General features: G+C 52.3%; 2 protein-coding genes across 2 annotated transcripts; one reads left to right on the top strand and one right to left on the bottom strand.

Moving 5' to 3' along the window:
• The first annotated feature begins 10,591 nt into the window (after nt 1-10,591).
• On the top strand, nt 10,592-11,543 carry LOC120641427. Its single transcript, XM_039917567.1, has one exon. It carries the CDS (start codon nt 10,719-10,721, stop codon nt 11,217-11,219), a length of 501 nt encoding a protein of 166 aa, XP_039773501.1. The 5' UTR covers nt 10,592-10,718; the 3' UTR covers nt 11,220-11,543.
• Nucleotides 11,544-14,652: 3,109 nt separating this feature from the next.
• Nucleotides 14,653-16,679, bottom strand: LOC120641423 (RING-H2 finger protein ATL46-like). The gene has a single exon (XM_039917558.1). The coding sequence runs from the start codon at nt 16,116-16,118 to the stop codon at nt 14,922-14,924; it is 1,197 nt and encodes a 398-aa protein (XP_039773492.1). The 5' UTR covers nt 16,119-16,679; the 3' UTR covers nt 14,653-14,921.
• Nucleotides 16,680-16,922: the final 243 nt, after the last annotated feature.

Here is a 16,922-nt window from a genome sequence, read left to right as displayed (position 1 = left end):
GACAACTGCACCGACGTTGGTTTAGATTTTGTCGGATCATCCGGTGTTACTACATCGGTTGAACCGACACTGTTCAAACCTATACGTCGGATCAACCGGTGCTTGCTTTTCTCGTGCTGCAGGCTCTGTATCATCCGTTAAACCGACGTACTCAAGTCTATGTACGTCGGATCAACCGGTGATATATACCGTGCTGAATCTTGTGTTGTTTTTTTACGTTTGCTTCCGTGTTTATTCTCGTTTGTTCTTAGGGTTGTTTTGTGTTGGTGTAGCTCCTCTATAGCTATTCCACACTTCACCTAGAAATCCAGAGTTGGGTGCGCACTTGGGATTATAGGCCGAACTTTTGCTTGTGAAAGTTTTTAATCGGCTCTCATTCACCCCCCTCTGCTAGCGACCCATTGGTCCCTCGTCACCCTGCTGGGTGCCTCACCGTGCCTCGTCCTACGGTCGTGTCTTTGCCACGTCAGGCATTCATAAACCTGAACCATTTTTACCTCAACCTATGTTTTTCTATGCCGTTCATGTTGCTGCCAATTATCCAGGTGCAAAACTTTACCATTTCTCAGAAAAAAAGTTCGTAGTTTTGTTTAGTGATTCTGTACATCCTAACTTTCCGCTGTTTGCTAAATAGCCGTGAGATTCCTCCACCTCAACAAGTAAGCAGTCCCTGTTGATTTAATTAGTTCATCCGGATTGAAAAAAAAATCATAGAAAAGCTAAGTGGGGTCACGTTTGGTGCAGGGCATTATGCGCTAATGTGGGATTTGATGTGGACCTGTGGAGCATATCCCGCGACAATCAGGCCCCGCTAGGTTGCTGTCGCATTAAGTGCTTTGTTGGGTCCTTGTGCTCCCCCCTCCTAGCTAATCTGTCTAATCTCTTTTCAGCTTTCTCCCACCAAAGGTTACTTTCATCCACGTGAAAAGAGAAAACTTACTTTTTTATGAAAAGAGAAAACTTACTTCATCCTGCTCCAAACGTAAATCCCCTTTAGCTCCGAAAACTGTTTAGTTCCGCATGTAGATTCACTTCAATTTTTATAAATAAAATTGTCGCTATGTAAATTCTATTAGGCAGAGTGGCAGTAGCTTAAGGTAGCCACAGCAAACTACTCGAAGATGGTGACAAGCAGGATCGGATTTGCACGGGGATGAATCATGTTAGACAGGTTTTGTTTTATATTATTATGGAATATGGGCAGGGCACACGAAGACTCGCTGAATATAAGAATATTTTGTTTGGCCAGCGAATGGCCCAAATCTTGGGCGAGTGAACAACGACGGTAAAACAAAATTCATTGTATCGGATTCAATCCTTTAAAGCAGCTGATCCTGGCATGTGAGAATAAACCGGAGGGAAAATTGCTGGAAAACATCGTGAACCTTTTTTAGAGTCATGGGAGGTGGGACCCGTGAGATGACAAGAAGCCCCCGATGGCCGATGTACTGTTTGGGGAAGATGCTTTGGCCTCTGCCTCTCCGCTTTGCCCACGTGCGAAAAGTAGCGAGTGACCACAGGTGACGCCGCCACAGGCCATCTCGCCGTCTCGCGGCATGCACGCGGCCGTACTTGCTGGCTACAAACAGGCATCCGCCATCTTTGCTGACCAACCTGGCTTGATCGACTTGGGCACTTGACAATTGGCGTTGCTCGTCCATCATTCAAACTGATTACTGATCACAAGTTCACAACAGCACCAACAGTTACATGCTCATGGGCCGCCCCAAAGCTATTGGATCGATCCGATCGACGAGCTTTTGCTTTGCAGAGGCAGTGGAACGGTCATCATTCATCAACAAGGAGTCAAGGACGGACGGCTCGTCGGAGATTCCAGCGACGAGAGTGAGCGACGTGATCGGACAGAGGGAAGGCGACCAGCGTGCCGCACGGATGATCGGAGTCGGAGTCGGAGTTGCACGGCAGTCGGCACTCGGCAGGGGACGCCAGCGAGTGAATGGGAGGCCGCTGTCAGGGGCTCATGATGGTGTGCCTGGGAGGAGGAGCAAGGGGAGATGGGTAGCCCGTGAGGGCGCTCATCATGGCCGCAACGATCGATGGCGAAAGAAGAAAAGGCGACCCGGCGAGAAAGACGATGCAAGCTGTGCATCGGCGCCGGTACGTGCTAGCTACCAGCTACTCTATCTGCTCTCTTCACTTTGTCGCTAGTGCTACGCGTACAGAATACTGGCAGCGCACGTACAGACTACGGAGCAGCAGGAACACGCCACGGCCGGGCATATGGCCTGTGGGGTGGTGCCTCGCAGGGCCAACGCAGCGCAGCGCAACGCATGCGATCCGGCAACGGCGCGGCAAATCCGAGTGCTAGCCGGACACTGGCGCTGCCCATTACCCGTGCACGCGCGCCCCGCCTCAAGTCCTCCTCGATTCGTGGCGCGGGCGGCTCATCCCCCGTTTCCCTTTCCCGCAAAAGGTTTCGGTGCCCGAAGAGCGCCGGCACGCGGGGTCGCGTCCCGCGCCGGCGCCACGCCCACGAACGAACGCAGCCATGTCGCGCACATCGGCAGCGCGCGGAGGTTGTGCTCGTCGCGGCCCCTGCGCCACCGATCTGTCTATCCGGAGAACGGCGGCGGTGGCGTCCCCGGTCAGCTGGCTGGATCCGGCGTCTGATCCGATGACAGGACGCGGCTGCCGTGTGCGTTGAACGATGGGTGTGGCCGGCTCGATCTGGCGCTCCCCCCTGACACGGACGCGGGGGGCGCACGCACAGTGCGACATGTCGCGGTCACGGCGCCCGCGCCGCGCCATGCTGCCGTGCCCGTTTGCCTGTGGGCAAGCAGTGGGCAAACTGGCACCCCAGCGTGTGGCGGCTTCTGAGGTGTCAGGTCGCCGGCCGGGGCCCCGCCGAACGATCGCGGAACCATTGGGGCCATGGCCATGGGCGCCGGGGACGCGAGAGATCAAGAGACGACGAAAAAGACGTGAGCCTGCCTGCCCGCCTCCTTATCTCTTCTCCATCACAACACTGCAAGAGCTAAGCTAGCGCATGCGAAAATGCTTCCGGAGACGTAGGGTTATTTGGCTAATGTTCCGCTAAACCCCAGTCCGACCAGTGGGGCTAGATCGTCCAGACATGCTTGACGTCTATCCCCTCCTGATTGTGCCGACTCCCGGGCATGATCCGGTGCCTGCACGGCCACGGCGCGATCGCCAGCCTATGATGTCGCTAGCCCATGTCGGCATCGCATCGCAGATCTTTTTTCAGACGGGATCAGGGACGCCGTCACCGGGGGCTCGCGATCCGGATCCCGGCGAGGCTGTTCCACCCGCCAATCTCGCGGGTGCGGCGGGCGGCGTCCGTCGTTTGTTACACACAGGGGTCACGACGAGGCACGCTCGGCGACGGCGGCCGCGTCGCTCGCAGCCGCTGAGGACGCGCTCGCTCGCGGAGTCGTGGCTCGCGCAGGCGCCGCGGTCGCAGTGGTCGCGCTCTCCCTCTGCCCCTGCCGTGGCGCCCACGATCACTGCAGCACATAGCGAGTGCCGCGCGGCGCACGGCGCGGAGCCGACGCCTGTCGCCTGTGCCACCCCGCAAGCTGCTCGCTGCCGTGGCGTTGTCTTGCGGCCGGTCCGCTTGAACTTACCAGAGGCCGCGGGTTCACCGTGCACTCGCCTGCCTGACCAGGGACGGGCGATGGCAGTGTTTGTTCTTGGCGACGCAACCGTTATGACCTTACAGAGTTACAACAACTAGTTTCACTACATTTTTGGATGATCCGATGCCACTTAACCTGAGGCGTCTCCGTCGTAGACGTGTTCTTAGCAATTCTCATTTCAGCCTGGTCTTTCTCCGTCGATGCGTACGGCCACACACGGCCCGCCCGTTGCTCCCCCAGGGCTCACACGACACGACCCGCTGAGAGCAACAGTGAAAACGAACAGGAGGGCACCAGCATTTCGACCACGCAACGCCCCGGCTCGTCCTCTACACCACACGATGGCACGAAAGTTAAAACTTGCAGTAACGCGGCGTCGGTTTCACCTCCATCTCCATCCCCAGGTACAGGACCCGTCGCATCCCATGCCAGCCAGCCTTTGTCGCCGCTACTTGCGCCCCTGCATTAACGCCCGCCATGGATGGCCCCCGTGCGGTGATGGCTCAACGACGCGAGCTGGCTCTCGCTGCCTGTCTGGCCCATGGCCGCTATCCCCCGGCAATCAATAAAACTCTCGAGCTAGATGGAGAGAAGTCCTGGAGCAAACCGGCCTGCGCCTACTAGTTCTTTTCAGGTTAAGCTTGCTATCGAGTGAGATGCATCAGGGGAACTCTATCAGGACTCTGACGGCCACACCCGCGGCAGGGCCGCTGGTGGACGATCGGTGCCGGGCCGGCGAGCCGTCTCCATCGACGACCGGCGCCCCCCCCGACAGCGTACTGTAATAAGCCGCACCGCGCCGAGCGTGCGTGTGGAGGCCGGCGCCTTCAAGGCTTTTTCTCCGGGACGAGGTGGGCGCGGCGCGCACCGGGCGGCGGGCGCCGGCCTGTCCGTGCGCGCGGCGTCGCCGTCGCCCGGCGCTGCATGCGTCCGCGCGCATTTAATGCCCCGAAAGCGAGCGCCGGGCGCCCAGGCGTACCGTCGCGCGGCCTGTGCCACCACGCTGTGGACAGCAACAGCGCGCGAGCGAGCGAGCAGGCTGACAGCGCGAGGGGAGCCGAACCCGAGCAAGCGCGCACGGGACCAGCCGCCAGCCATGCATCAACAGCGGCCACAAGCCCACGAGCGCGGCCTCAGCCACGCACGTACGCCGGGGAGTAATGGCTGGAGGCTGGAGCTGGACCCGTCGTCGGTTTCACCCTGTCGCTCTGATCAGGTGAGCCACGGGCACCGCTGCAGTAACTGATCAGTCAGCAGGCCACGCCTTCCTCTGATCTGCACGGGCCTGCTGCGGGTTTAAATGAGGGCTAGCTCCATGTTCTCGACTGGGCATGCTCGATCGCAGAGAGGGACCGTGTGTCATCTGCACAACAACAATCGTTGCGCTGGGGCTGCTGCCAGAACATCTTCCAGGAACAACCAGTTTCAGTCTTTCAGACACACCCAATGCTCAGCCTGCGCATTAAAATCATCCAGATTCCAAAGTTAATCTGAAGCTGTGCCTGGTTGCCGAGACGCCGGATGATGTGAGGTTAGCGAGAGCACACGTCACGGAGGCAAGATCTTGCAACTTGCAGAATGAAAACCATATCCTGTGCCGGTGCAGTTGCTAGAAGACAAGGCGTGATACTGCAGCAGCCGCCGGAGGCCCTGGCCAGACAGGGGGAGCGCATCGTGCTGTGGTGGGTTTCCATGTTCTCCACTATGGGGGCACGCCCACGAATCCGTATTTCCATATGACACCTGAATAGGATGGATGTACGCCGACGATACTACAAACACAGGCCTCACACGTAGTACGAATGAAGCAACGGCATCGTTTTGTATATACATCGCAATAGCCAAAAGATGGCGTGAAGGGACGTAGATTATGTGCCCTGTCCCTCGCGGGTGCGAGACAACCAGTGGACACTAACCCCGGCCCTGCCGCCACTTGAGCTATGCTAATCCTAGTACTGCGACTTTCCTGCGTGTAATCAGCACACGTTCTGAAGATCAAGGACGAGCCCGCCGGGTATTTTAAGGCGCGGGTGCTCTTTTTGTCGGGAGCCCTTGGTGGAAGGCGACGAAACTGCTTACATGTAGGGCATTAACGGACTGTTGTCAGGCAGATGAGATGTCAGGCGCCGTGTTAGAAAGCAAAGCGAAACCATTTCAGAAAGGGTCTGTAAAAATTGGGCAATGAGCGCAGCAAAAGCTTTGCGCTTTCGGAAGCAAAGTGCAGGTGAAAAGGTTGGTGATGTAGCACCTGCCGGGAGGATCAACCGAGAGTGATGCGAGTGGGTTTTTGGCGTCAATCATTGCTGATCTGAAGTGGTAACTGCAACTTTCTGGGAGATTATTTGCTGCAAGTGTGGAAGCGATTCGGATTTTTTTTAAAAAAATATTATTGGCGGGAACGAGACCGCCACAAATAAACCAGTGGACCCTCCACTGAAGTCCCGGACGCACTTAGAGGTTAGCACATTGAGTATTGTGTTCAGTGGCATCTTTCAGTCGCGGGACCGAATCTTGGCAACATCAAGCTGAATGGAACCTTAAGCAAAGGTTCAGTGTTCCTGCAAATGTCATGCTGGACTCACAACGTCGCAAGCTAGACTGGTCCGACAGAATGGATTGGCCATCTTTCTTCATCTTTCCTGATGTGTAGATCGAGGGAAATACGCCGACATGTTGGTAACTACCACGTAATCTAGATGGGGTTGGTTATATGTTCACTGTCACTTTTGCATTGCAGCTATGGACCTATGGTAAGCCTAACTTCTTACTCTTTTTGGCAAAAAAGGATATCCATACCCACGGGCTTACAATCGATGTGAACAAAGAACGGGCTGTTGTGTCAGAGAAGGCAGAAAGATGAAGCAGACATACCCACAAGGCTCTGCACTGGAACTTTCAGAAAGCCTGGTACCATTCCCATAACTGAGGACCTCTCTAGCTACACCGCATCCAGATCCTCTGAAAGCCACGCCTCACCTAACGGAGAAGATATAGTGCATCGTCACATGACAAATCATTCGATGTAGCAGTTGATGAATTCCATCATGACGAAAAGATAAACTGCAGGAAAGGCGGCACCTATCCACATTTAAAAGTTGCTGCAGCACATGAGAATCGACGTGAGCAAATGATCGATGATGGAACTTGTCGATGCTTCGAATGTTCATTTCAATGGTAGATTCCAGCCCCTCCTACAGACATTCACAACCGGCTTCAATGGAGTGTCCAGCTGTGGGATCCTGCGAACATTGGCACAGAAGAAACCACTGTAACTGTCGGCTCAGCGAAAACAGTGACTCATCAACGTACTGGTTAAAAATCTTGTGTGGACAGTCGATCTGCCTTGAAGCACACATGCATGCAGCAATACTGTGTCCGTGCAGTAACCAGAGACTTATCTTTTGCATTGCATTGGGCACTTATTCTTGCAAATCAAATTGAAGCAACAAGGATGTGTCTAGCATTAAAAGCAAAGTAATCATTTGAGCACCGTTTCCACAATGATTAGTCGCATGACGAGAGTGACCTAATTCAATGGATTCTTATCCCCGTACAGCCTTACCTAAGTGTGTTGGCTGGGCACCTGAAGCTTTTTATCAACGAAGCCCAGAACACCCCCTGTTTCCTTTCATCATAAACAGTTCAGACAGAAAGGATTCTTTTTTTTTTTTGGTCAAAGGATGGCTCAGAGTTGCAAGTTTCAACGATAATCTTGCGCGAGATTATGAATCAACAGTTGCAGCAACTACATCTCACTAGTGGCTGTTATGCCTAAGCCTCCAAAATGCAAACTGCTCCCCCTCTTGTTCGACCTGAAGCTGAGACAGAAAATTGGCCAAAAGAAGAGTATCAGGCTGGACTTTCCAGTTCTTTCCTATTGAAACGATCTGTGCTATCGATATTACTGTATCATTATATGCTACGGAGATCACGTCGTTATTTGTGCGAATAATGTGCGGCTGCACATGCGACTGTGAACAATCAAAACTCTGATCGTGATGCGATATGCAATCATATCGTATGGCTTCCGCACCTGAGACGAGATCTCTGACCAGGCCAGCGTTCAGACTGTCAGTGGAAGCGTGAACTTCAGAGACAACCCAGCGTGCAAATCTTGGAAAGAACACAAAACAAACCGGAAGCAGCAAATAAATCAATGAGAAGCTATGAGACACGCAAGTGCATGGTGATCTTAGCATTTAGGCCTCCTCCAGCGCCCAGCGGTTGCCGCTGGCCCTGGCGAAATCGTTAGATGAGAAGCAATAGAAAAAAGAAAAATCGGGTGCATGCAATTCTTGATTCTTATGCTGCTCTCTCAGCTCCTCGGCATCCAAGCCAGCAGCTAGCGGCGAAACAGTCGCTAGCGGAATCTGTTTTGCACTGTTTAATGATTAAAAAATAGCTTTAGCCGGCGATGTCGTCTCCCGTTGGAGGAGGCCTCAGTAAGGCCCAGCCCTAATGTATTGTCCGCGCTCGACAAATCAAGCACTTAGCCTTTTGCACCCTGCCGCCCTAGAAGGCAACAATGCCCACGGCGGACTTTGTGAATGTGATTGCGATTCGGGCGGCGGTTAGGTCTCGTCGTGCATTTGAAACGGTGGGCCGTGCTTGTATCTCGGTCGGCTCTCCTCTGTTTTTTCCTCGTCGAGCTCTCTTTGGAGCCCGCCGCTCAATAGATGGGCCTCTTTATTGACTTGAAGAAACGATGGGCCTACGTACAAAAACTCCTTACCGAAAGGGCCTTTCTGCGTGGACTTTGTGGAGTTCGGACGCGTATAGACGGGCAACCACCCAACGGGTCAAAAGTTTATTATTTGATCTTATTAAAAACTCTGTTTATGCTCGTGACAAAATATGAGACCAAGATAAGAGAATTACACGCAACGAGGCCGCGTTCTACTTCGGTACGCGTTAGGACTTTTCAAGACTTTGCTCGAAAGCAACCATGTAGAGGGAAGTTGCCGCGAGTCATCGAGCAAACCTCGGGACTATTTTCTCTTCTGCTGCGGACCCGAGTTCCTTTTCCCCTGTAGAGAGCGCCATCTTGGAGGTCCTGTCTCTTCGATCTTTGTCCGTGAGCTGCCTCCTGGAGGACCCCATTCATTGCTCGGTGTCCAGGCGGCCACAGACCCATGGTGATGTTCTGTGTGTGGTACTGAGAAAAGTGTACTTGCTGGTTGGTGCTTGATGCTAGTTCCTCTCGAGAGAATCGACGATGCTAGGACCTGATAGAGGATTCAATGATCTGTTATTTCTTTCTTTTTTTTCCCCTTTCATCTGCTTCTTTGATCTTCCTTTTGCATTCCAGCTAGCAGCATGTGATAGATTTTTTTAGAATCTATTGAGTTTCCGTTGCTATTCTTCCCTAATTTATCTTCTCATGTTTTTCTTGCTGGTTTTTAATCGGGTATTTCGGACAAACCCGAACCGGAACTTTTGGGTACCCGAAATGTTGGGTATCAATTTTTCAAAGCAAATTTCAATTAGCATTTTTCGAAAATCCGAATTTCAGAAATTTCGAAATACCCGACCCGAATTTTTCGGGTAACCCAAAAAAACGCCCAGGCCTAGTCTTAAGCTGCTTATCCACTGTGGAAAATTTGGTTTAGAAATTCAGCTTCCTTTGAGCCAAGAAAATCTGCCTTTCATTACTGGCCTGCTTAATCACGCTGACCTGAACCACTGAATAGCACCACTGTGGGTTGAGGTGGTGATACAGCATTGCGGGAGGGAGCAAAATCTTAGCGCATAGTGCTTGTAAGGAGTTGTCATCTGAAGTCTGCATTAGGTAGGCACATCTCCAGAGGTTTTGTTACTGGTGATTGTAACTTTGTAACTTTGTGCTGAGTTAATGAATTAATCCACCTCAAGTCGCAAAAAAAAAGAATAGCACCACTATGGTGCTTTATTGTCAGTAGTATATAGGAGTACTTGCTAACTTTCATGATCAAATAACGTTACTCAGCCACATACAGGTACAGCCAGCTATATTCAATCATGCGATAGCACCAGTTGGCACGGCCCCGCATCTGCAGGGCTCACAAGGCAAATGGCACGTCGAGCCCGGCGATAACAACTGTACCTGACGCGCGCTGCGCAACCTCCAGCTTCCTCGCCGACCTGTGCCCGCGCTGTCCTCCCGATCCACTCCGCAGAGGCTCCCCGTGGACGGCGTACTCGGCACGTCGTCGCCGGCGAAGCATGGCCGCCGCCGCAAATGCCATCTTGTAAGACCGTCCACAGTGGAGGGAGCAAATGAAGGAGCAAATACACTGTTTGACACTGTAGATGCACTGTTTGGCACTGTAGACAGAGAGGGCGTGGGAAACGAGGAGGGAGCAAATTTGCTCTTGCTCCCTCCGCTGTGGTCAGCCTAAGCCCATCAGCAGGAACATTACACAGAATACAACTCGCAACTTCGCATCACATCCGCGAGAATAATATGATGTGAGAGATCTCCTTTATTCTATAGGACTTGAAACTTAATTTCAGGGCTAAACCATCTATCTACGTACGATCCCAAGTTTTTTTACAAGGGGCCAAGAAATTCTCTTTTTTTTAGTGCGCCAAGAAATTCTCTTGTTTGCCCGATCCGTTAGAGCATGGGCAATAACCCAGCCCGCGCGGTCGGCTGGGAGCTCTACTCTGCGCCTGCTGCTGGCTGGGAGTGGGCGGCAAGGGGCATGCGGGGCCACAAGCAGAGGCGCACGCGCCCACAGCAGCCGGCGGCAAACGAACCGCCCGTTCTCTTCTCTTTCCTCTCTTCTCTCTCCTCCACGTGAGATTCCACCGGCTGCAGCCTCCCATAATACCTGCTCTTAAATCTGCGGCATCGAGAAAAAGTAAGCGCCGGGGGGCTTCACGAACGTTGCGAGGCCCCCGGGCCCGCGGCTCCCGGCCCACGTCAGCGAGCCGCGCCAACCGTTGACTCCACCCCGGCCGCGTCGAAACCACCTCCCAATAAAAACCCCGTCGCCCACACAAGGCACAAGCCCAAGAGCCGCCCCCAAAAGAGATCCACCCGGCAACTCCCAGCCGTCGCGGCCCTCCTGCAGCCGCCGCCGCGCAAGGAGGATTTTCCGGCCCCACCCACACCACGCGATGGACACCGACCTCGGCGGCGCGTCGGCCGCGGGCATGGACGAGGCGGAGGCGGCCTTCTTCGCGCGGCGCGGCCGCCGGTGCTGCTGCTTCCCCTGGCCCGCCGCCTCCCACCAGCGGGTGGGCGCGGCGGCGGGGCTGGCGGAGGAGAGCTGGTGGCAGCGCGCGGTCCTCAAGGTGCGGGAGTGGTCGGAGCTGGTGGCCGGGCCGCGCTGGAAGACCTTCATCCGCCGGTTCGGCCGCGCCGGGCCGCCCACGCGGCCGCACCACCACTTCGGCGGCCGCAAGCTCAACTACGACTCCCTCAGCTACGCGCTCAACTTCGACGAGGGCCACGGCGCCAGCCCCGAGGGCGACTTCACCGGCTACCGCGACTTCTCCGCGCGCTTCGTCGGCCCGCCGGCGTCCGCCAAGTCCTCCATGGACCTCGGCGGCCGCGACGCGCCGCCGCTCTTCAACCCGCCGCCGCAGCCGCCCCACGACGGAGCCGGCCGGGACTGACCGCTCCGTGGCGCTCCCCCCCCCCCCCCCCCCCCCCCAAGAGACCAACCCGCCGATCGATCGCCGGATCGGAGGAGACGAGGAACGCTGATTGATCGGTCAATGCCGCAATGGACGTCGGAACAAGAAAAGATGGTGCCCTTTTCACCTTGGACAGATTCGATTCCCCGGCCGTGTTGGTGGCATGTAAAGAAGAGATTGTTACTGCATTCCTTGTCATCTTACATTCTTACTCCTGCTGTAATGGATTCGTTGGTCCTGTCCCAGTTTTGCCCCGATTGAAATGAACACCACCACCCCATAAGTTTTGATTGGTCGACGAAACGTCGCGACTGCGATCGTCAGCACTGTTTGCTTCAGAGTTGAGAGAGAGAGAGAGAGAGAGCCTGGCTGGAAACTTGCATGATTGGCAAGACCAGGCTAAAGAATTGGAATTCTAATTCTAGTTGCCGAAGCTTGCCGTGCTCCAGCTGTGACTGATTGCGACGCACGGATGGGGAAAACCTTCCATGGAGACGTCCTCCTTCCAGACGCCCTTGCTGCGGCGGCCGTGCACACCCCCGGTTTCTGGTCCAACAAGTAAAACAACGAGACCCCATCCATGACAAGCGGTTTCGTAGCGCGTCTCCCTTCCCAAGTTGTTTCCCCGCACCCCCCCACCTGCTGATTTTTCTTCTGAACTTCTGATGGACAGGTCTTCCACAAATGGCCTCGTCACGATCTTGCCTTCAGCGTGAACGGCCAATCGCTGCTATAATGGTGACGTGAAACTGCCTTCATGCAACGGTTAAGTATAACCTTCATTACTGTGCATGATCACGGGGATCATGCCATCGCTTGCGATTCAGATTTCAGAGTATCACGGACTAAAGCAATTGAAACCCCTGACAGTCTTGATCAATGCCAACCCATGACCATCCAGCCCACAGCTTCGCTAATTCTCCAAAGCGTTATCAGATATACATCGTGGTGGGTATAGCCTGCAACTAATATGATCGAGTCTTTCATGGCGTACCTGATGGTTGATCGAACGCCAGCTAATAAAGGCCAGCCAGACCACCAGTCCTGCCCATCTGATGACCTCCTGGATTTTAAGTCATTAAGACAAAAGAAGGACAATATTATATAGGCCGATCGTGGTCTGAGTGTATATAGTAGTGACTCTCCTATCTCCTTCGTGCCCCACATCTGTTGCTTTCATGCCAAGTTCTGCCCATTCCAATCATGCATGGAACCAGTCCTTGATGCTTTATCTGGTGTCTCAATTCAGTGCTGTACCATGAGAAGATACAGCTGACAAACTTCCATCATGACAGTTAACAGCTATTTAATTAAAGCAGACCCTTCAGTTGACACAAAAAACAAATTGCGAAGAAACAGTTTGTTGGCACTTGGCAGATTGACACTTCCAAAAGGAGTCGGCATTTGCATTTCATCTGCCAACAAGATATTACTTTAAGATACATAATCACCGTAGGACATGGTCTTTGAAGCTCTGAAGAAGAACAAAAATCTCAGAGAATCGGCCCAGATCCGACTTTCCCAGGTAACAATCCCAAACTAGCTGTGTCACAATATCAGATACGAAGATTGAATAGCAGCAACCGAAGTAATAATGTGAACAATAATGCTGCCAGATTAGCATCTTGCTAATGATTGCATGAGCTGTATATTACTACCAAGGATGCTAATCATTTGCAACCAATGATTTACTAGCTCGGATCACTGAAGCAGAATGCTGGAATCTTGTCGGTAACGCCTGGTGCTTAGTGCAGGTATGTGATGGCTGGCTCTTCTTCCTTAAGCATTGACTAAACAATCCAGAGGTGAGAATATCCTAATATGACATTATATAGGTTTTCATGCGGCTACTGGTATTACTCTGGCATTAGAATACCAATATTGTAGGATGACAAACCTTCAGTCCACTTAGAAACCTAGTCACCGCCACCTGGTGCGATAAGGAAAGGTGAAGCAATCTTTGAGTCGATGAACATTGCACAACACTTGGCATGATACATTGATTGTTACAATCGAACAAAAGCAAGAGCAATATCATAGCAGCATCTATGCTTAGTTTGACATGCAAACTGTTACACAAATGAAAGAAAAAGAGAAAACAGTTAAGTAGCATCCAGCAGCTCAATCTCTCACAATTGTTATATTTAGAAGGCTTTCAAAGGCTTTCAAAGTCCAGAATAGTATGAGCGAAAGGTAGTTTTAATCGTAGACATGTTACCGTAGTCATATATTAAATAGCTCTCATTTGTTCAAGCGAAATGGACAAGTATTCTTTGAAAATTATATATCTGTGACTTCCACTCGAAAGTGTTTCAGACAGTGCATGAATGAAGAAAAGCATCATGCCTTACTTTCTACAATAACAAAAGAAACTGCTGTTCTACCATGTGAGCAATAGTTGATTACGGAAAGAGGGGATTAAAAGATCCATAAGGTTGTTCTGGAAGTTGATATTTGATTTGAAAGCTTAAAGGTGATAAAGCAAAAAAGAGGTGGTAACTTGGATGTAAAGTCACTGGTAAAAAGAATTATGTAAAGTCCCTGCATGCAACAAGGGCATCATCATATTACTTATCACATCAGCAAGTGGTAAACAGATAGAATTTTTACAATCAGCCACGGTTTTTAGAAGGTAAAAAAGCAAAAAGGTTCCCACCCCATCCTAGCACCCCACAAAAAATTAACAATGATGTCATAGAACTTCATATTCCTTCCTCAAATATAGATGTCATACCAAATTCCTTTTGTTCTAGCTGTTCTTTTTAAGGAATACTCCTTGTTCAGAAATATATGTTTTCAAGAAGACCGCCAAACTAACTTCCAATACCGATAATAATACTTTGTACACATACTTTGCAAGAAATTAATAGGATTACCATGGTCGAGATCATTACACCTAGATTCTAAAGCGATATCTTAAAATTTTTACTTGTTTGTGAAGGCAAGGGAGCAAATAACAGCGAGCTTGTAAATAAATCCATATTTACTGCCATACCCCTTAAAACTTGTTCTAAACTATGAACGAGGTAAAACATGTATTTGTACTAATGAGAAACCTTTGTTGATCGTACCATTATAGAAGGGTCCTAGTATATGTACTGATATTTATGATGAATTGATGACATCCATGCCAGAATAAATTACACCTACTACCTCAGAGGTTTGTGCTTAAGGAATATAGGGTTGCAATTTAGAACCCCAAAGTGTGGTCTATAACAACACATCACAATGTCAAATGGTATAATAAAAGGAACAGGCTCTATGAGTGAATAAATTGTTTAGTCAGACACCTAGAAGTTTATTTATGGAAATAACAACTGTAATAGCCTAGACATGTATCACACCGTAGATTAATACAGTCTCTTGTTTGATAATTGCACGCAAGGAAATTGCAGAACCAAGAACACAAATAGAGTATAAATTGATAGTTCATATATGGTGATATGTTTAGCCTTCTGAATGGAATTTTTGGAATACCAACAACATGATAACACAGACACACCATTGTGGACAATCACAAACAATTATGTGCAATATAGCAAGCCTGTCAAAAATTATCCCTTGATGAGAATGATCGTTTTGATGAGCGCTGAGACACCCTAAATCAGATGAAATAGCTAGAGCTAAACAATTTAGCAGCTAACATCAGGCGGGAAAAAAACCATAGGACTATAGACAGAGTCACATATTTAACTTATCTCCAGCAGCATTTCTTTTCATCCATGGTAGGGTCCCAGTATCTGAGCAAGTGTCTGGAGGAGCTGGCAGCTTGCCCTTCACACTAGACCACTGCCAAATCTTCGACACAGAGAAGCTCTCGCCTTTGCTCCTCGCACAAATCCTCTTGCCCTCCATAATGTCAGCATTTGCAGAACTTAAGCCAGCAGAACCTCTTCCTTTAAATCTGCTGCTTGCACCATTTCTGCTGCGACCTGGCTGGAGAGCTACTCGAAGTTCAGAAGCCCCAAGAACATATTGGTAAGTGCCCATAGAGAAACATCTCCTTGCATCCAAGCTGCAACTGCTACTTTCCCCAGGCTCCTTGCTCACTATACCGGCTGCATTGACATTGCCAACACCGTCGACCGCACCCTGGTTTCCAACATTCTTGAACTTCCCAAGCCTTACCGGATAGACCCTCTTCTCGGTCACTAGCTGCTCCTCATCAATGGATTTCTGCCTGGAAACTTGCGATCCATCCTCACACTCCTCAGGTAGAGGCTCCTCCTCCAACCTCTCGTCAAAATCAAACAACAGGTTCTCTATCGTCATCCCAGGAATAAAGAGTGTACCACGGCAAAGCGGGCATGTTGAATTGGACAGTAGCCATGTATCTATGCACTGCAGGTGGAAGGCGTGTCCGCACACCGGCAATAGCCTGAGCCTGTCCTCCCCATCAAACTCGCACAAACACACTGCACAGTCGAACGGCTCCTTGTTGCCACCAATGATTTCGCGGTACGCGAACACGGGCAGCGCATCAATGAAGGCCTGATCGAGCCCCGAGTCGTGCAGATGGAACAGCTGCTGCAGCTGCCGGTCCATCGCCGCGTCCCGCGCGCCTGTCCGGTGCGGCGACGCAACAGACTCCCCCGTGGCGGCACCACGGCCGTGCTGCTTCTTTATCAGCAGCCTCACGAGGAGGTGGAGCAGCCCGGAGATGAAGAAGATGACCGCAAGAATCACTATGATGAACAGCACCGCAGGGCTGATCTTCCCGTTGCCGCCGCCGCCGACACTAGCCGTCTGCACCTGCGGTGGGGACTGAGTGTTGTATGGCGGCGCATCCCTGATGAAGCCGCGGAGGCTGGGCAAAGGATACGGGAAAGCGGATAGCGGCGTGGAAGGAGATTGGGACGAAGCTACTGTTACAACCATCTCCTGCAATTTCGGATTGGGTGGAGGAGACACCCACAGCTCATCTGATCGGATCGGGGAGGATGGCTCAGCGGTAATCGTCCGAGCCCCAGATGCAGCAAATCTGTAGCACAAACACTGCAAGGAAACAAATCTGTAGCTGAAAAGATCGGCGCTCCCCGCCTAAAAAGGCCAAATTTGGTGCAACCGAGAAGGCTCCAAGCACTAGAGACCAAACTGCGTGGGCAGACGGCAGCAGCAGCGGGATGGCCGCGGAGAAGGGGAAGCAGCGAGGTGACGCGCGAATTCGAGGAGGACGGCCGCTCCGCCGAGCTGACAGCGGTGGCGACGGGGGCCGGTGGTGACGGCGGACACGGCCGTGCAGGGGAGGGAAGGGAAAGGGGCGGGTGGCCGCGGAGGAAGCGGCGGTGGCGAGAGCCGAGAGCGTGGCTTTTGGCTTCGGGTGGGTGGTGGACGCGGGGCGCGTCGCTTTCGCCCGCTGCCTTTCACAGGTCTCGGTGCCCAATCCATGGGGAAAAACAAGGACCCGTAGCCGCTGTAGCTCGGGGCGGTGGCACGCGCGCGGCAGACGTGCAGCTCCCGTTTGACTTGGTGGATCGCGGCCTTCGACGCCACGCGACGCCGAACGCAGCGGGGCACGGCGGCAACCAACCACGCCTCCGCCCGCCGCCCCCGGCGTTCGCAGCGGCGCCGGCGCCTGGGTCTGGGTGGCTTTGGAAATTTCTTGCGTGCAATTCGGTTTGGCTGGGCTTAACCGTACCGGGACTCGCCACCTCGTCCACCGGGAGGAGAGCCGTCCAAGAC

Source organism: Panicum virgatum, chromosome 1K (assembly GCF_016808335.1).
Source record: "Panicum virgatum strain AP13 chromosome 1K, P.virgatum_v5, whole genome shotgun sequence".
Taxonomy (NCBI): Eukaryota; Viridiplantae; Streptophyta; class Magnoliopsida; order Poales; family Poaceae; genus Panicum; species Panicum virgatum.
The sequence above is the reverse complement of the archived record's forward strand: the minus strand, read 5'-3'. Positions and strand labels throughout refer to the sequence as shown.

Bases quoted from the DNA above. Each gene is read 5' to 3' on its own strand.
- LOC120641427 (XM_039917567.1), top strand. From the start codon at position 10,719: ATGGACACCGACCTCGGCGGCGCGTCGGCCGCGGGCATGGACGAGGCG.
- LOC120641423 (XM_039917558.1), bottom strand. From the start codon at position 16,118: ATGGTTGTAACAGTAGCTTCGTCCCAATCTCCTTCCACGCCGCTATCC.